The 21,601-nt window shown below is 35.2% G+C and overlaps 1 protein-coding gene across 4 annotated transcripts in view; it reads left to right on the top strand.

Moving 5' to 3' along the window:
- LOC114345791 (clavesin-2) overlaps positions 1-21,601 on the top strand; it is an 80,421-nt gene that overhangs the window by 42,216 nt on the left and 16,604 nt on the right. For all 4 annotated transcript variants that reach the window (XM_050645976.1, XM_050645974.1, XM_050645975.1 and 1 more), the window contains exon 3: positions 17,850-18,009. In XM_050645976.1, coding sequence (XP_050501933.1) covers positions 17,850-18,009 — 160 coding nt within the window. The remainder of the gene's footprint in view (positions 1-17,849; positions 18,010-21,601) is intronic.

Below are 21,601 nucleotides of genomic sequence, written 5' to 3'. Positions count from 1 at the left end.
GGCTGTAGATTTTCTTGTAGCACTAAATTTTCAGCAGATGACAGGAAGGCATTTTTGGATGAATTTTATAGACTTGATATTAATGCAAAAAATGCTTTACTATTTAAATCAATCATTAAAAAACCAGTGTTGAGGGAAAGAAAAGATGCTGTTAAACATAAAACTGCGTCATATATGTATAACGTTACAAAAAATGGATTTACCGTAAAGGTGTGCAAAGAAGCGTTATGCGCTCTATACCAAATAGGCAGAAAAAAACTTGATGTTATAAAGAATCGTATAAATAGTAGTGTAGCAGCACCTCCTCCAGATCGCAGAGGTAAGCACTCCAATAGGCCACACAAAATAGGCCAAGATGTTAGGGATTTTGTGATAGAGCACATAAATAAATTTCCTGTCGAAGAGTCGCACTATTCCAGAAATAGAAATCCTCATAAAAAATATCTTTCTCTTCTACTAAATGTGAGCAAAATGTATGAGTTCTATCTTGAGGAATGTAATCTGGCACAACTTCCTGGAAAATTTAGAATTAAAAAATGTTCATATTCCAACATTTTTTCGCGAGAGTTTAATTTATCATTTGGGTATCCGAAAAGTGATACGTGTAGTATCTGTGATGGAGGTGAATCTAACGATGGACATAAAGAAAACTACACAGCATCAACTAAAGCGCTCAAAGTTGACAAGGAAAAAGCAAAAGATTCAGACAACTTGGTCTATATTACAATCGATATGCAACAAACAATGCCACTGCCAAAAATAACAACGTCCAAAGCATTTTACCTTAGGCAAATGTGGTTTTATAATTTTGGGGTGCATATTACTACAAAAGGCCTAGACAAAGCATGTTTTTGTACCTGGACCGAAGATCTTGCAAACAGAGGAAGTGCAGAAATATGCAGTTCTCTACTCAGATATATTGAAGTCGACGAAAGCATCACCAAAAAGGATTATCTGATCATCTGGTCCGATTCATGTGCGGGCCAGAACAAGAACTTCCACATGATTTGCCTTTATCAGTATCTTATTTTGAAGGGATACTTCCGTTGTATTGACCACAAGTTTCCTGAGGTTGGCCATACTTACTTAGATTGTGACAGAGACTTCGGAAGAATCGAGAAGGTTTTACGAAAACACGACACGGTATATGTACCAGATACGTACCGGGAAATAATTTCAAAGGCTAGCCGAAAAAATCAAGTCATCGACATGGCTCAACACTTTAGAAGGATTGCTGATCTACCGCAAAAACTTCATCTTACTAACAGAAAAAAGGACGAACTAAATGAAACAGTCAGATTTAGAGACGGTATTAAATGGATAAGAGTGGAAGAGTATGGTTCCTATTTGTATAAAGAATCATATGACGAAACAGTTCCTTTTAGAAAAGTAAATATTCTTCAAAATAAGAATAGAACAGCAGCGCCAGAGAATATTGAAATCGAAAGAATTCGGGAGAAATATGGAACTATCTCTGAAGAAAAAAGAAAAAATCTCCAAGAACAGCTTAAGTTTGTAAAACCAGAATATCGATATTTCTATGAACCAATCTTAGAAAAAAAAATAATGTATTACGTTATATTACTGTTATTACCTTATATTAAGCAATAACATCTTGTTAGCTGATTAGATAAGTTTTTCTTTAATACATGATTCTTCCATAAAACAGTAGTTGTTTTAATTTCTTTAGAATTATACAGTGGATGAAGGTGTTATGTACTGTTTTTTTCAAATTTTGGTAAGACACATTTTTTTTGTTGATATTTTTTTCCGTGAATAACATATTCCATATACTAGTAACGACATAGAAAAGTTTTTACCTAATAAAAGTGAATGTGAGAAAAGTTTACAATGAAAAACTTTAACCTTAATTTTCTCAAAATCTAAATTTTGTAACATAGCACCTTCATCCACTCGTGTCTTCAATTATTATTTATTTATGGTGTGAATACTTCATCATCATCCAATGGTTCTGCCAAGTCCAGCACAGCCAGCAGCACTAAAAATTATTTCTTGTTCATGTCATTATCAAACAACAATAAAGGTATTATTAGTATTATATTATCCATTTTTGAATTAAATTTGTATAAGACACGTCCAAGTTATCGTTGAACGATAGCACGATATCAAAATAAACAAAAACAAGTAATCTCGTTTTAGGTTAAGTTAATAATTCATAAAACATGCGAGAACACAAAACAAAACCAACTATGAAAGTGTCAAACGGAAAAATACCATTCACCAGACTGAACGTAGTTTTAAAGCGCTGAAACACAGCTGTTCAGTTGAAACTTAAACCGATTATTTCTGGTGAACGCAGCCATTGTCAGCGATTAGTAGAGATAGTGAATATCATCAGTCTCTATTCTAATATATGCATCCTTCTTTCAGTGCAGGTTTTGTATTATTCTCATATCATTTGGATACCATTTTGATTTGTAAATATTCTATCAATTTGTTAGGTTTTACTTTATAATACTCTTTCGTTCATGATAATTGGGTCAGTAGATGGCACCATTGTTTTTTCTTCTTCTTCTTCTTCTTCTTCTTCTTCTTCTTCTTCTTCTTTTATAAAGGCAGTACTGCCTGTTTTTCTTCAACGGTGCCTTTCATTCTGCCCCTAAGTTGTCATTCCATCTTTTCCTTGGGCGTCCTATACTTCTCCTGCCTAACGGTGACTTGTCCCTGGCTATTCTTACTATCCTTGATTCAGACATCCTGCTTATGTGCTCATTCCACTCTTCTTTTCTGTTCTTTACCCAGGTATTTATATTGTCTACTCCACATATGCGTCTGATTTCCTCACTTTTTACCCTATCCTGTAGTCCTTTTCCAGCAATCCTTCTTAAGATCTTCATTTCGTTGGTTTCCAGATGTCTTCGTGTTTTGCTTGTATCTGGTCTTGTTTCGGCCGTGTAAGTCATAACTGGCCTAATAACTGACTTATATATTCGGGCCTTTGTTTCCAATCTTAGGTGTTTGTTTTTCCAAATTGTGTCGTTTAGGCATCCGGCCGTTCTACTGGCTTTAATTATTTGGTCTTTTACCTCTTCTTCGATATTGTTGTCGGCTAATTCCCAGATATTTGAAAGTCATTACTTGTTGTATAATTTGATTGTCTAACTCCAATTTGCATCTTATTGGTTCTTTGGCAATTACTAAGCTTTTTGTTTTTCGGACTGATATTTTTATATTCATTTCTTTTGCGTTAATGTTGAACTCGTGCAATAATCTTTGTAGGACGTCTTCGCACTCTGCTACTAACACGGTATCATCAGCGTAACAGAGTATTTTTATCTCTCTATTGCCCATTTTGTACCCTCTTTTTTTCTTCACTTGTTTTATTATTGCATCCAATATTATGTTAAACAGTAGAGGGCTTAGTGAATCTCCTTGCCGGATTCCTGTGTTTGTTTCTATGGGTTCTGTTATTATTCCATTGACTTTCATCTCTATTTTATTTCTTACATATATGCTTTCTATCAGTTTTATAATATCCAGTGGTAAATTTTTCTCATATAGAAGGTGTATCACATCTTTTAATTGGATTCTATCAAACGCTTTCTCTAGGTCTATGAAACAGAAAAAGGCTGGTTTGTTATATTCTAATGATTTCTCCGCTATTTGTCTTATCACAAAAACTGCATCGTTACATGATCTTCCACTTCTAAATCCTTGTTGTTCATCCGATATATTTATGCACGCCATTATTTTCTCCATAAGTATTTTTGTTGTGAGTTTCAGTATAGTGCTCAGTAAATTTATCCCTCTAGAGTTACTGGGGTCTGCCCTATCACCTTTCTTAAATAACGCTATCATTTGAGTGGTTCTCCATTCTTCTGGAATTCTTCCTGTATTTATTATTTTACTTATAAGGATATTCAGTTCTTTGTGAAGTCTATCTCCTCCGTACTGTAAAAGTTCATTAGCTATTCCATCTTTCCCAGGAGCTTTTCGATTTTTCATCTTTTTTGAGGCGTTCTTTATATCTTCCTCTTTAATTTCTGTTTTCTCATCCGATTCTAATCGTGGTGTTTCCAGCTATTTGTGATTAGCTGTTTGATAAAGGTTTTTTAGGTAAGTTGTCCATGTATTTGTATCAATATGTTTTAGTTCTATCAATTCCTTCATCTCTGCTCTTTGACCTCTTATCATTTTCCACATTTCCCTTTGCATCCCATAAAAGTCGTGCTCTATCTCTTTTGAAAATGCTTCCCAATGTTCTGTTTTCTTCCTTCTTACTATTGAGTTTAATTCATTTCGTACTCTTTTATATTCTTCATATGTTTGTCTCGTTCTTTTGGACTTGTATTCTAGGTAGATTTTCTTTTTTTCTTGGCATTTTATTTTTATTTCTTCACAGAACCATGGGGTTCTCCTTTTCTTTCGTATATGTTTACTTATCTTACGTTCTCCAAGTGCTTCCGTTGCTGCCATTTTGATATTATCTCTGACCTTCCTCCAACTTTCTTCTATGTCTTCATCCGGTGTAATGTAGTTTTCATTCAGTACTTTTTGCAATCTTCTCTGGTATAGATCTCGTGTTGACAAGTCTCGTAGCTGTTCTACCTTTATTCTTGTCTCACATTCAACAGGGTCTTCTTTCCTGTTTCTTTGTAGCTCTATTCTGATTTTTCCAAGTACTAGGTTGTGATCGCTTCCAATATTAGCCGCACTTAAACATCGTATGTCTAGTACTTGAGAGTGGTGGATGTTTCTGTTTGTCAATATATAATCAATAACGGATCTGTGTCCTCTTGTATTTTAGAATGTATATTTTTGTTGATCTTTGTGTCTGAAGAACGTATTGTTTATTCGAAATTCGTTCTGAGAGCAAAAGTTAATAAGTAGTTCCCCATTTTCATTTTTGTTGTCTTCATTGAATCGTTGCTTTATGCCTGGTATAATTATGTTACCGACTCTTGCGTTCATGTCTCCTAAAATGTATATTATCTCATTGGCTGGTATTTCGTCGACTGTTTGTTGAAGCTCGTTATAAAAGTGGACTCTGTCGACTTCAGGTTTGCAGTTTTCTGGGCTATAAACTCCTATGATATTTATTTTTTGCTTCTCTAATTTGATCTTAGTAACTACGATTCTTTCTGATATATATTGACATTCATATATGTTATCTGCCCATTTTTTGTGTATCATTAAGGCCACGCCTTCTTTGGCTCTCATATTTTTTGGTACACCACTATAGATCAAGAAGTATTCCCCAAGCCACATCTGTCCTTTTCCTTTCTTTTTTGTTTCCTGGATCGCGCATATCTCTATCTTATTTTCTCTCAGTTCCTTTTCTAACTCCTGGTCTCTGTTGTTCAATGATTTTATATTCCATGTTGCAATTCTGAGTATATTTTTCCTATTCTTTGTCCTGATTCTCGCCGTTTTCGTCATCTGTGTATCCGTCCTGTTCCGAGGCATCCCGTTGGTTCTTTGAGCATTGCTTCATTTTACGATAGGTATGTTGCTAACCTCGCCTATTAACCCTCCACTTTTATCCGGGCTTGGGACCGGCTGTGATGACTACCAAGCTACTCGATGCACCTGATAGTTATCCCAGGCAGTGTTTTTGTTTTTTAAATCTGACAATATGTTTTTTCTATATCAAACTCGTGGGCGTCCTAAGGGCCTTCTTCCCGTCAATGCTTCCTCTCAAATTAACTTCGCAAGGCCGTTATTAGATAGTCTATGGATTTGACCTTCCCGTCTGCATCTGACTGTATGACTGAAACTAACTACTACATGTACCCCAAATTCTGACGTTAATATTCGTATCTACAGGGTGTCCCGGAAAATAGTGCGTTCCTTTAAGGTATGGATAGAATACAAAATTTAGAACAAAAAGTCCTATACCATTTTTTTCTAAAGTTAACCGTTTCCAAAAAAAAGATTACATTGGTTTCCATATACCTGAATTTTAATCTTCAGAAAATTAAATAATCTGGCAACATGTTACGCACTGGTGAATAAGAACTCGTTTGTGTCTTACAGTATTTAAAATAAGCCAACCTAATACTTACTATTTTGTTGACTATAATTTTTTTTTAAAATGTAGTTGAAATATGGCATAATTTTAAACGAATTATACTTACATATTTTAAGATGAAAATACATATTTTAACTGAACCACCACTTTTGCGAACACATGAATTCATAGAGTAACATGCACTCATAACAGTCATAACTCATACGACGAGAAATTCCAGCAAAACATTTTGAAAGAATTTTAGTAGGTATTATGCCTCTCCATTTATTGATCTGCCATAAATAAACAACATAATATCATAATATTACTCATGAAGACACGATTTAAAAACATTTTCGGCGTTGACACTAAACAGGATTCTTCCAAATTATCTGTTTACTAAACATGGGACTATTTACGTTTAGATTTTTGTACTTCACAGAGTTGCCAGATTTGAATTTTCATTCCAAAATGTTTCATAGTTTTTTGGTCAAACGGTTGAATTTAGAAAAAAATGTTATAAGAGTTTTTTGTTCTTCATGGTGCCTTCTACCTATACCTTTAAGGAACGCACTATTTTCCGGGACACCCTGTATAACAAACAAATAGAACCCGTACACATATTCTAGTATTTTGGTAAATCGCTAATAAATTATCTTGGCGTCGATTTTGAAATACGAGCTAGTCTCGAGTATGCTAGGTTGGTTTTTCAAGGAATAAGATAGTTCCTAAAACTATATATTATCAAAATCCACAAGGAAAAGAAAAAGTTTTCCTGTAGTTGGCTGTATACCATATATATATATATATATATATATATATATATATATATATATATATATATATATACATATATATATATATATATATATATATATATATATATATATATATATATATATATATATATATATATATATATATATATATATATATATATCGGTTTTAAAACGTTCTCCTACGTCTTCCGATGCCTAGTCGCCATTCACTTCGGTCCATCCAAAGGTCTTCATCCAATTCTCTTTCTCTCATTTCTCGATTTATGCCTTCTCTCCAACTCAGGCGGGGTCTTCCTCTTTTTCGTCTACCATGAGGGGTCCACGTTAGGATTTGTTTCGGGAGTCGTTCTTCGGACATTCTTTGTACGTGTCCATACCATCTAAGCTGTTTGGTACTAATGTCATCTACTATTGTGTGTTTCACATTCATTATTTCCCTAATTCTGTTGTTGGTTACCCTTTCTAATCTTGATTTTCCTGCTGAGCGCCTCCAGAAATCCATTTCTGTTGCTTCAAATTTTCTCTTGTATCTTTCTTTTATTTGCCATACTTCACTGCTGTAAGTGATTATACTCTTAACAATTGTATTGTATATTCTATGTTTGTTGTTGTTTGATATTGACTGGTCCCAGAGGATGCTATTGAGAAGGGTAATTGCTTTTCTTCCCTGGTTGTTTCTTTCTTCTATCGTCCGGTCTACGCTTCCTTCTTGTGTGATGGTCATACCAAGGTATTTATATGCGTCGCAATGTTTAATAATTTCGCCATTCCCCAGTGTAAGGTCCTGCTGCGTCCCACCGATACACATATATTCGGTCTTCTTTATGTTTATTTCCAAACCACCTTTTTTGTACTCCTCTATTAATTTCCTTGTCATATATTCTATATCATCGTAGTCTTGCGCTAGTACAAGTTGGTCGTCTGCAAATGACAAAGTGTATATTGTATTGTTGCTGATCGGTAATCCCATGTTTTTGCATTTGCGTTTCCAAAGTTTTAGAGTTTGTTCAAGGTAGATCTTAAATAATGTCGGTGAAAGGCAGCACCCTTGTTTTAGGCCTTTGCTAATTTGGAATCCTCTCGATAGCCTGCTTCCAACTTTCACCCTTGATGCAGTTTTGGTATACAATTGTTTCGTCGCTGTTATTAAATTTGCGCTTATATTGGTTTTCTCTAATGCTTCCCATAATTTGTTTTGTGGGATGCTATCATACGCTTTTCTTAAGTCCACATATAACAGATGCACCTCCTGGTTGACGGCCAGTTTCTTCTCAATAATCTGTGTAATACAAAACAGATGGTCAACCGTTGATCTCCCTGCCCTGAATCCTGCCTGTTCTTCAGCTTCTATATCTTTATATTCGTTTTCGATTTTATTTTTAATCAGTTTTCCGTATATTCGGCTGATCGAGTTCGTTACAGCGATGCCTCTGTAGTTGTCACATTGATCCCGTCTGCCTTTTTTATGTATGGTGGATATCCATGATGTCTTCCATTCTTCTGGGATTTCCGCTCCGTTGATGCATCTTTGAAAGAGTTTAGCCAGGTTTTCATATAATTTTGTTGTGCCATATTTTATTAGTTCAGCTGGTATGTTCCCTGGTCCTGGTGCTTTGTTATTTTTTAAAAACTTACATACTTCTTCTACTTCTTTTGTTGTTATCCGTAATGGTGAGGCTAAGATATTTACATTGCTGGTATCACTGTTATTTAAAAATTCCGCTCTGTCCTCATTTAGGAGTTTTTCAAAATATTCGTCCCATTGATCCGGTGTGATTGCTGATATTATATCTCTTTTCTTTTCCTGTCGTAGCGATTTTAATACTTTCCAACTTTCTGTACTTCTCCGTCCTCCTAAATGTGTGTTAATCATGTTACACTTTTGCTCCCAAGCCTCATTCTTCTTTTGGCATATCATTTTTCGCACTTTAGCTTGGACCCTCTTGTATTCTACCTTATCGGCGTCGGTCCTTGTGTTCAGAAATTTTTTATACTTCTCTCTTTTATTTTTAATCTCTTGTTCTATTTCTTCGTCCCACCAATACGGAGTTTTTCTGTGGTTTTTTATTTGGAGTCCGAGGGCCTCTGTTGCTGCTTCCTGAAGACATGTTTTTATATAATGATAATGCTCTTCATTGCTGGTAAATTGCATGGTTTCTAACTTTTTATCTAATCTACTCCTGTGTAAATCCCTCACGCTTTCTTGTTCTAAGCTGTTTAGGTTGTATTTCTTTTCTGTTAATTTTTCTATTTCCGCTGCAGCTTCTTTTAAATCTCTTGCTCATCTTGATGGCTGTATACCATCAATCACAAAATTGGAAAGAAATCCTTTGTAAAAGGTATAAAATTTTTTTTATTAAAAATCCCTTAAAAGGGCTACATCACAACAAAACGTTTTCGATTTTTATAAAAAATCATCATCAGTGTTCGATAAACTGGATGCTAGCTGAGCCACAAAAGAAAAATATCTGGGTAAAAACCCTTTACATAAAATATAGATGCCTTAAAAGTGCATACTTCAATAAAAAGGCCTGTGATGGTCACATGGCAAACAGGATAATGGCCTAAGGTAATAAGGTATACAAGTTTCCCAACACGTGGGATCCAAATTGAGTTGATCACATTTCAATGACTTAATGGCAACTGGACGTTGTGATGTAGCCCTTTTAAGGGATTTTTAATAAAAAAAATTTTATACCTTTTACAAAGGATTTCTTTCCAATTTTATATATTATCATTGTATACACGATACCGATTTGCAAACACATTTATTTGTTCCATAGTTTTATGCGGAGTAGAAACGTGTATTCTTAATTACAAGGAGGGTAGAAGTGAGGCTATTTCGAAGGAGGCTAAAGATATATTAGACAAATATTAGACAAAATAATAAGACGCTGAGAACTTCCTCGTATTCATACGAGGAAGCGAAAGTAGGAGGAAAAAGCCCTCTAGGATGAAGAAAATTCTAGTCGCAGAAGAATGTAAGAGACTGGACAGACAAAAGCACCCATTCATTTTTAAGAACATCTAAAGATAAAGAACAATTTGCTGTAATAATCGCGAATCTTTAGTCATGAGGGTACTTTAAGGAGAAGCAAAATTTTAGCAAGGTTTTAGCAAGTATATATCGTCGGTTCCCTGCGAAAAGTCACTAACTGACATTTTGTGTGAAATTTACTTAACTACAGCTAGTGGTCTACTGTGGGCAGTTTGTTCATCTGTAGAAGTCACTAACTGCAAAACTGAACGGAACATAGTAATTTAGAATTGGTATAAATCATTATATGACATGTAACAAAAATATAAAATTGGTAAAATTCACTAACGGAGTTAACGACTTTTTCCAATAAGATCAATGTGTTATATAGGGAATATTGTATGTTAAAAAATCACTAATGGCAGTTAGTGACTTTTGCCACAATAGTGTTCTCGACAAAACGAGATTACCTAGACTAGGGATGGTTGGAACAGGGGTTTTTCAATAACTGTTACAATCTGTTTCAGTTCCAAAAATTATCTGTTTCAAAAAAACTGCTTCAGTTCCAAACTGTTCCAATTCTAAAACAGTGTTACGGCACGTTGCGGTTTGCTCCACTGCACTAAAAGGTGTATCAATCAAGATACAAAAGACAAAAAAGTAACCCAGTTTGGAACTTTTTAACCATAGCTGACATTGAAAACAGGATTTCGAAGTGTAATATATGTGTCAGCTATAAAGGTCCTATAAATTATCAATAAACAAACTTAAATAAAGTGATATTGATATTATTAACAGCACAACACCACAACATCGATCTCTGTTAGTAGTTATAAGTACACTGTTCTGTTGTGTGATAATTATCTATTCGCAAAATGTACTAACTTTATGCTATATTATCTAAAGAAAAAAATAAAGTTCCAGTAGGTCATTCATTGTACCGAAAAGTTTTTTGTGAATCGTACAATTTGTCATTTTTTGTACCAAAGAAAGACCAGTGCCCTTTGTGTAATAAAGTTTCTGAGGCAAAATTAGCAGGAGAACTAACAGAAGAGCTAGAACAGCGCTTTAATGAGCATATTCAACGAAAAGAAGCAGTCTATGAGGCAAAAACCAATGACAAAATTAGGTCACAAGAAGATGCATTTATGTCAGCAACATTTGATATGCAAGCTGTTCTTCAGATACCCTCAGGAAATGTATCTTTATTATATTACAGCCGTAAACTGTGTATTTACAATTTATGCATTTATGAAGCTACACCTCCAAATGAAGCACACTGTATGGTATGGTCTGAAGTAAATGGCAAAAGGGGTAATAATGAAATTGGCACCGCGTTAATGCAGTGGATTACTGGTCTTCCTAATAGTATTAAAGAAATTTCGTTATTTTCTGACACATGAAGAATAGGAACCAGCATATAGCAGCACTTTTTCTCTTTGTGTCACAAAATTCCCACCTGGATGTCATTGAGCATAAATTTTTGGAGTCTGGACATTCCTTTATGGAGGTCGACAGTAAGCACAGCGCCATCGAGTCAGAAAAAAAGCACACCACTGTAACTTCTGTTATGGATTGGATTAATATCATGAAAAGAGCTAGATACAAACGAAAGATAAACTCCGCCAATCCGTATCAAATCAAACAGCTTCATTTTTTCGATATGTTGGATTTGAAAGATCTTGCTAAACTCTTAATAAAAAATCGTTTAAAAGATGAAAATGGTAACACAGTTAGATGGCTTCAAATCAAATGTTTACGTTTTGAAAAAGCTTGTCCACGAGTTATAAAGTTTAGATATGGGTACACTGGACCTTACGTCAAACTCAATGTAAGTGAAAAAAGTCGTCAACCCCATGTTACCGAAATTAAGAAAGCATATCAGCACCCTATTCCGATCAGTTCATTAAAAAAAGGATTTGTTACAACTTTGCAAGAAAGAAGTAATACCTCAGGAACTTCATGCCTGGTATGCTTCCTTACCAACAGCGAATGTAACGGATTTAACACAGGAACCAGCCGTTGATGAAGAAGACGATAATGAAGAAGCCTTCTCAGAATAACAACTTATTTTAAGTTGTTATAAGTGTAATAAATATAATAATAATATTGTCTATATTTTTAATAAATCATTAATAGCATATGAGCTCTATTTAGTATTTGGAAAAAATCACTAACTGCTTTTTTGCCAAAAATCAGACGTATTATTAACCACTCTCAGATTATACATGACACTCATTATTCACTTATTGCAGCGTCACTAGAAACAATAAATATGGAAAATATATTGTCAACGGTTTATTTATAAATTTAAATTATTACTTCAAATTAATATATCTCGAAAACAGTAAAATGTCAGTTAGTGACTTTTCGCAGGGAACCGACGATATCAAGAATCCTGCTCTACTTCTTTACTTATACTAATATTTCTGGCCATACGGTTTGACAGTATAATAATAATAGTCTTCCGTTTTATACCGCAGATGCAGCTTTGGGATTATAGCAGGGTAGTTTGCTATTTCTAGGGCCTACGGTATACAAAGAAGGTAACAGGGCCAGTGCTACGCTTTACCGGCCATTATTACCCCTGATTTTACCCAAGCTACTCATTTTATTCTGAGGCTGAGTCGACCTGGGGCCTATAGACATTTTAAAAAATTTCTAGATGTTCCTACCAGCGTTGGTTTGACAGTCATTGAGTTAAAATATATGCTGACTTGTATTTTGTATTCCATTGTATCCAAATAAGTCGTGCATGTGCTACTTCTCTTCTCATTTATGTTGCTAAAGTTTATTCGCATCAGCTATGCCCTAGATGTAAACATTAGTTGACAGTGATTGCGTCGTCAACAGTGAACGAGATGGCTATTTGGTTCAGGTTTTGTATATTTTTGGATAACAGTTACTTGTATATTATTAGCGTAAATTATTCATTAATTTAATTAATAGGATTATTTTTGTTCACTATATATGTAATCAGTGATTACAATAATTTGTATACTATACAATAAAAACTAATAATGGAAGTCGGACAAATGCCAGACGAATGGAGAAGCAGTATACTGGTACCTGTTTACAAAAACAAGGGAGATATACAACAATGTACAAACTACAGGGCTATAAAACTGCTTAGCCACACCATGAAAATATGGGAAAGAGTAATTGACAGACGGATACGTGAAGAGACCGAAATATCCGAGAATCAATTTGGCTTTATGCAGGGTAGATCAACAACAGATGCAATTTTCATTATAAGGCAGTTGATGGAAAAATACAGGAGTAAAGAAACAAACGCTCATATGGTATTCATTGATCTTGAGAAAGCATATGATAGAGTTCCTCGAGAGATTCTGTGGTGGGCACTCAATAAGAAAGGAGTCCCTGGTGAATATGTAAAGATTGTGAGGGATATGTATGAGGGAGTAACGACTAGTGTTAGGACAGGTGTGGGAGAGACTGATAAATTTCATGTGAAAGTAGGATTGCACCAAGGCTCTGTGCTTAGTCCGTATTTATTCTCATTAGTTTTGGACCAGATAACAGCGAAACTACAGGGTAACATTCCATGGTGCTTAATGTATGCTGATGATGTCGTGTTAGTAGGAAATAGTGAAAGAGACTTAGAACAAAAACTGGAACAGTGGAGACAAGCTCTGGAGGAAAAAGGTTTAAAACTTAGTAGGACAAAAACAGAGTATTTGGAATGTTCATTTAAAGATGGAGCTACTACAAATAAAATGGTATCTTTGGATGGTGAAATGATTGTGAAAAGCAATAGTTTTAAGTACCTAGGATCGGTATTACAGAGTAATGGAGAAATAGATGGAGATGCATGCAGTAGAATTAGGGCTGGATGGATGAAGTGGAAAGAAGCGAGTGGTGTGTTGTGTGACAGAAAAATTCCAATGAAGCTGAAGGGAAAGTTCTATAAAACAGCCATAAGACCGGCTATGATGTACGGAACTGAATGTTGGGCAGTGAAAAAGAAAGAGGAACAACGAATGCATGTGGCGGAAATGAGAATGCTTAGATGGATGAGTGGAGTGACAAAGAAGGATAAAATTAGAAATGAGTATATTAGGGGAAGTCTAGGTGTGGCACCAATTGATGCCAAAATGAGAGAGCATAGGTTAAGATGGTTCGGTCATGTTCAACGTCGAGACGTTAATCACCCAATACGAAGAATAGCTGAAGTGCAGATTCCTGGAAGGAGTAGGAGAGGAAGACCAAAGAAGACCTGGGGGGAGGCGATAAGGCAGGACATGTTGGTAAAGGGGATTAACATTGATATGACCCAAGACAGAATTGTGTGGAGAAATGCAATTAGGGAAGCCGACCCCGCATAGGGATAAGGCAAAGAGAATGATGATGATGACAATAAAAACTAATAATCGAAAAAAGAGAAAAAGTGATAAAATGATGTTAATAATATATTGTTACTATGGAACGAGTAGATAAATTTTGAACGCATTTAACAACTAAAATCGTTGTTTACATGCAGTGCATGTCTTATTGAAATTTAGTTTAGTTTTAGTCTTCCGATTTCTTATTTATCATTGAGCTAATGTCACATAAAACTTTGCAAACTGATTATGAAAACTAACTGTAGTTAAAATAATCTTGGCTAAAGTTTGTGCCAATTTTGTTGACTAGTTTTACCTTATATAGTTAATATATAAAATAGTTTGCAAGCTTTTTGAAATTTGGAAAGTATATTTTGGAAACTTTATATAACTATGCCCTTGTTGATAATGACAGACATTTTACTTAAATATGCGCGGGGAGTTGCAATAAATTATTAGCAGAGGTTAGGTATGTATTAGGTAGCAGACATTATTTCAAAGTTCTTGGAGAAAAAAAGGAGAATTAGGACAAGAAAATAGAAAAAAATCAGTTAAAAATCAAGATATTATTTTATACAAAATATTTTACAAACTGCATTTTTTATGGCTTATGTTCAATATAATATTATTATTATATACATATTATGACATGTTTCCTTTAAATATCGAGAGAAAAACGAATATTATATTATATACTACTTTCTTATTCTCAAGGTGCTTATCCGTTCCCGATGTTGGCGATCAGCATGGCTATCCAAACTTTGCTTGCTGCTATTCCAAACAGTCCGGTTGTCGACTTATTAAACCACTTTCTCAGGTTTTGAAGCCAAGATTTCTTCTCCCGAGTCCTGTCTTTCCAATCACCTTGCCCTGAAGAATAAGTTGCATCAAGCCATATCTCTCTTCATTCCACATAACATGACCAAGATATTCTAGTTTGCGCTCTTTGATGGTGTTAATTATCTCGCATTCCTTGCCTATTCTACGTAGGACCTCAAAACTATTCACAAAATCCACCCACAACATTCTTAAAATGTGTCTGTAACACCACATCTCGAATGCTTCGAGTTTTCTTAAACAAGTTTCGGAAAGTGGCCAGGCCTCTACTCCGTATAGTAACGTAGAAAATACATAGCATCTAATGATAAAGATTTTGGTATTAAGTGGTAAATCGTGACTTCTGAAAAGAGACTTCATCATTATGGATGCCGATCTGACTTTTCTAGAAATGATATACTACTTGCTTTAATTTAATTTGATACTGCCAACGTTTCGCCACTTCGAGAATTTTCCAAGCCATCATTAGCTTCCATTAGGACAAAGTGACTGCATGCCTGGGTCAAGTCCGTACAAACCAATCGATGTTAAGAATTTCAATTCAACGCAGTCGCACTCTTATCCTCTGTGTAGCCCCCATGTTTGACCTACAGTCTGACGTGCAGGTCTATTTAGATATGAGTCTATTTAGAGACCTCTTTGTGGTGTTGTATAATTGACAGCCTATAGCCATCTCCTCTTTTTCTGTTAAAGCACCAGTATAGACGCTTCTCTGCAATGTTGTAGGCAACGTTGTTTTCGATTGGAGGTTTGGTACTCAAGAAACTCCCACGAGATTTCAATCTTGATGAGTGACTTCGCTGATCAAGCATAAGATGAAATAGTTCACTTTATTGCATCTTTTTCTTTACTTTATAAATAACTTTCTTTGTGCTCATTGGAGGAACAAGTTCGATGAACAGGTACAAGTTATGACCTGGTGTAAATTTCAAGCGTTCAGATATAATTTTCAGACGGTCAAGGACCGTCTAGTCTATGGACATATATATGAAGAGTACAAGGGAAAACAAGGAATGTAACGTTTTATACATATTGGGATAAACACCGATAAAGGTTTAATTCCTATGATATCTAAAAACCACTTAGGAGAAACCACTTAGGGATACCAAATGAGCTCCTGAAATACGGAGTAGAAATCTTAATCGAAAACATAGAGATCCTCTTTCAAGAAATAATATGTAGCCAGCGTGTACCAGACCAGTGGAGGACGAGTAAAACAATACCTATACACAAGAGAGGAAACAGCAAAGACCCTAGCAACTACCGTACCATCACCTTGCTGAGCACAACTCTTAAACTCTTAACAAAAATACTTGCCAATAAAATAAATGAAGAATACACAATTAGTGAGGAACTACAAGGTTTTTGGAAAAATAGGTCTACAATAGACGCCATATCCATAGCCAGGCAAATTACTGAGAAAGCACTGGAATATAATAAACCTGCATTTATGTGCTTTATAGATCTGACTTAAGCCTTCGATTTAGTAAGATTGGAAGATGTGCTAAGATTGCTAAAGGAGAAAAATCAGCCCAAAAAGATGATAAGGATAATTAAAGACATTAATACGAGGAACAAAACCAGAATAAAAGTCGAGAATGAACTAACATCGGAAGTAGAAATCAACTCGGGAATCAGACAAGAGGATAGCTTGAGCCCATTGCTTTTTAATTTAGTCAAGGACAAAATCATACAAAACATTAAAGGTACTGGAAAAGGATATAAGATGGCGGAAAAACAAATAAAAATCCTCTGTTATGCTGACGACGCAATCTTAATCTCCGATAACGAGGATAATCTACAGCGAATGGCACAAACTTTCAATAGAGTGGCGAAGAACTACAACATGAAAATATCAACAGCCAAGACAAAATCCCTGGTAGTGTCAAGGGAACCCATAATGCAAATTAGTAATTAACAACGAACTAATTGAACAAGTCTCGAGATTCCAATATCTGGGAATCGAAATATGTAGTTATGGAGATGTTAAAAAGAGCGTCCGAAAGCAAGCAAATAAAGCCAATTACGTGTCAGGATGTCTGAGGGATGTCATCTGGAGGAACAAAAATATGAGGCTGGAAGGGAAAGTACGCATATACAAATCATGTGTAAGACTGATCATGACGTACGCGATAGAAACAAGATGTGACACAGCGGAAACCAAGAGGATACTGAGAACATCAGAAATGAGAACGCTGAGGTCAATAACTGGGAGGGCACTGAGAGACAGAATACCGAACGACAGAATAGGAGATCTCTGTAACATAAAAGATATAGTACGGTGGGGAAGACAGAGACGACGAGAGTGGAATCAGCATGTGGCGAGAATGGACAGAGAGAGAATAGCCCGTATAGCCAGGGATTCGAAGCCAACGGGCCAGAGACCAGTAGGAAGGCCCTTTAAAAGATGGCGAGATAGCTGGCAGTCAACATCAAAGATACAAATACAAGCTCAAAATCGGTAAGAACAGGAAAAGAGGCCTATTATAAGAAGAAGAAGAAGAGATTCTTAGCAGAATTCTAGCAATTCTTATGCTATAACCTTCATATAGTATTAATCTATATCAATTTATTAATTTAAGAATGCACCAAAAAACTGCTGGCATCCATATTTTTGTTCAGTGGCGTGCGGACAATCCTGGTCCTTCGCCTGGATACAAATTCTTAGAAAGTTTTTATTGACTGATCTTTCTGGTTATTGTTCTGAATCGATAGTCTAGTCGATAGTACTCAGTTTTTGCTACCACATGGCGAGAAAAGCCAAAATTCATGAAAAAGTGACATTCCTTGTTTTTCCCCTCTACTCTTCATATGATAGTCTTAGTACATTTAGCTGACCTCCAAAACTTACTCCAAACAGACTTACTTTATTCTCAACAAAAAATTTTAACATACCACTGAAACAAGTGATACGAATTTGACATTTATTTTCTCTTTTACAGGTGATGGTTTAATAAGAAACTTTTTATTAGGAAATAAGTTTAGCATAGAACAAACTAAAGAAAAAGTAGATATGTACTACACTATCCGCCATATGATGCCAGAAGTCTATGACCATTCTAATATCAATAAGCGACATCTGAAAAAAATTGCTGATCAATTGTAAGTAATTTATTTAAGTTATACTTTTTTATTCACCACTGGGGAAAAATGTTTGGAGTGAATTTTTAGAAAAGCGACAGTATGAAGTACGCGCATACCGACAGTATGGAGTTAGTTGCTAAATGTTTTAAGTTACATATTTAACCCTTATCCGGGCAACACATTTTACTTACGTAACCGGGCAACTCGGGTCCGTTGGGACCTCTACTGTTCTTGAATGTACTATTCATATTTACCCGTATATTATTTCTAATATTCTTTTTTGATTTTTTATTAAAATTAAATTTAAATTATCTAGATAAAAAAAAGGTGCTGCTATAGTATGCGGTCTACCTCAAGGGTGTGATCTATCTGAAGTATTTGCCCAAAATAATGAAATGCAAGAAAACTTTTGTAGAAAAAATATTTATTCACAAGTAATAAACATTTGGAGCCAAATAAAGACTACCTCGATACGGAACAAGTTGCTCACCTACCGTTATGTGTTTTCCTGGTAAATAGTATTTCTGAAAGTTTTGGTTGACTTGATTCCACACATCGCTTATTGCTGATAATTTGTTGTTCCTTCTTCGTTCAGACCTCGTGCCATTATCGTCAAATCGAACAAATCTTAGCAAGTTTTTGAATCGTTTTAACCTCATGGTAGCTTTAAATATAGTAGGTCCATAAAACTTAGTCAAAAGTATATCTACATTATGGATATTGGCAATCAGGTGCCCTGCAGTTGGTAGTAGTCCAATAGAGGCATATAGCCCTGTAGAGTTGCAATATTTCCAGTTCTCTATCCCCAGGACTTCTTAAGCTTCTTTATTTGTACACTTCACTATTTCGTTCCCAATTTTTTCGTCAACAAACAAAAAAAAAGGATCAACAGGATCATCTACACTTTGACCAGGGACTAACATTTTTTTGTGTACTTTGCTTTTTATTATGTCGAAGTATCGCATACGTCTTGTCGGTTATGGTTAACTCTTCCAGTTAATTCCATCCTTAGTTTCAAAAATTACACACTCTGAAATCTTGGAACTTGTAGCTATACATTCTTCTTCATTATCACACAATACTACTTGCTGACCACCCTCTTCACTTGCTTCCGAAAGACGATCCTTAATTTCAGGGTCACTTCCAATGACACCTACGTCAGGAGGTTCTTTATCATAGGAATCCCATAAATTATTATCAATATCTTGCAGTTCTGCTTTCACTCTAATTCAATTTAATTTTAGGAGCTTAGTTGTCGACACTAACATCGATATCAAGCGACTGATAGCAGATGCATTATTTATTTCAAAATATGTATAGTTACCTACCTAACAACATTATTGCATTCCAAAAATGATTATCAGTTTTTAAAATTCATTTAGAATAGATAAAACACCTATTGTAAGCATCTTTTTGATGTTCACATCAAAGAGATATTTACATTGTTTGTTACACGTTTAGACTTTATTATTAGATTTCCGGAATCATAAAAGTCGTTTAGATAATCCACAAAAACAATACCTGCCTGCCAGTTTAACTTCTGTAGCAAAGATTTAGACTTTAGGTATAAATACAAACAGGGTCCGATGGGCCCGTGTTGCCCTTTACGTGACAAAATTCTTTCGGCGCAATAATTTCAAAAATGATAATGAATATTTTGAATAGCTCATGGCAATGTTGAAGGAAACATACTTCTAAACAAATTCAGTGATGCATAAAATTCAATAAAATTTTTTTTATCAGTTTATGATAAAATAATGGGCGTCTCGGGCCCGTTGGACCCACCTTGTCCGGATAAGGGTTAAGAAAAAAAAAGACATTTTTGTAGAAAATCCGAAGTTGTTTAGATTTTCTACGATTCATCAAGGGAGAAGTAACTGCGGGGGGGCAAGTTCATAAAAATGATGTATAAATGTTATTTCTAATTTTTGGTATCATTTATTTTAATATTGAATATTAATAGTATTGAACTTAGTTTAATATTTAAATATAATACAAATAAACTGTCTAAAGTCTATTTATTTTGTTAAAATCATAATAATAGAAGTATAACTTCTTACGTGCGTTCAAACTACACACACTCTTGTTTATAAGAGAAAGTGCCATAAAGTATTAACGATTTATTGTTTCCATCTTGTACTGTTTTAATTTATGGATAATACTGTTTGATTCTTATTCCTTTATTTGTAAAATTTATATGCAGTAATCATCATTATAAAATTGTACGCGTCCATTGCTGGACATACGTATCCCTCAGTTTTTTTCATCTATCTCTGTCTTTTGCGGCTTGCGTCCAGTTAATGATAATAGGTTTTATGTCATCGGTCCATCTGATTGTTGGTCTTTCTCTGCTCTCTAGTAGGTACTTCTTGTCGTAGCCTTCACTCGACAATACGTTTTTTTCATCGATTGTCTGATAATCTGGCGACGTGTCCTGCCAATTCTACTTTAACAAAGTAACTTCTTTCGATGTCGATTATACGTATTAACTTTGTTTAATTCATCTTAATGGTTCTATCGTTAATTCACATTGACCATTTATGACGTGATTTTTGGAATTTCCTTGTGGTTGTATCAAAAAATTTAGGGAAAATCTATCTCTAAAGTTTCTTGCGGATATTGGAAAATTTTCATTAAAGGATCATTCATTCATCATCATCATCATTCTCTTTGCCTTATCCCTATGCGGGGTCAGCTTCCCTAATTGCATTTCTCCACACAATTCTATCTTGGGTCATATCAATGTTAATCCCCTTTACCAACATGTCCTGCCTTATCGTCTCCGCCCAGGTCTTCTTTGGTCTTCCTCTCCTACTCCTACCAGGAATCTGCACTTCAGCTATTCTTCGTATTGGGTGATTAACGTCTCGACGTTGAACATGACCAAACCATCTTAACCTCTCTCATTTTGGCATCAATTGGTGCCACACCTAGACTTCCCCTAATATACTCATTTCTAATTGTATCCTTCTCTGTCACTCCACTCATCCATCTAAGCATTCTCATTTCCGCCACATGCATTCGTTGTTCCCCTTTCTTTTTCACTGCACAACATTCAGTTCCGTGCATCATAGCCGGTCTTATGGCTGTTTTATAGAATTTTCCCTTCAGCTTCATTGGAATTTTTCTGTCACACAACACACCACTCGCTTCTTTCCACTTCACCCATCCAGCCCTAATTCTACTGCATGCATCTGCATCTATTTCTCCATTACTCTGTAATACCGATCCCAGGTACTTAAAACTATTGCTTTTCACAATCATTTCACCATCCAAAGATACCATTTTATTTGTAGTAACTCCATCTTTAAATGAACATTCCAAATACTCTGTTTTTGTCCTACTAAGTTTTAAACCTTTTTCCTCCAGGGCTTGTGTCCACTGTTCCAGTTTTTGTTCTAAGTATCTTTCACTATTTCCTATCAACACTACATCATCAGCATACATTAGGCACCATGGAATACTACCCTGTAGTTTCGCTGTTATCTGGTCCAAAATTAATGAGAATAAATAAGGACTAAGCACCGAGCCTTGGTGCAATCCTACTTTCACCTGAAATTTATCAGTCTCTCCCACACCTGTTCTAACACTAGTCGTTACTCCCTCATAC

This window comes from Diabrotica virgifera, chromosome 3 (assembly GCF_917563875.1).
Source record: "Diabrotica virgifera virgifera chromosome 3, PGI_DIABVI_V3a".
Taxonomy (NCBI): domain Eukaryota; kingdom Metazoa; phylum Arthropoda; class Insecta; order Coleoptera; family Chrysomelidae; genus Diabrotica; species Diabrotica virgifera.
The sequence above is the reverse complement of the archived record's forward strand: the minus strand, read 5'-3'. Positions and strand labels throughout refer to the sequence as shown.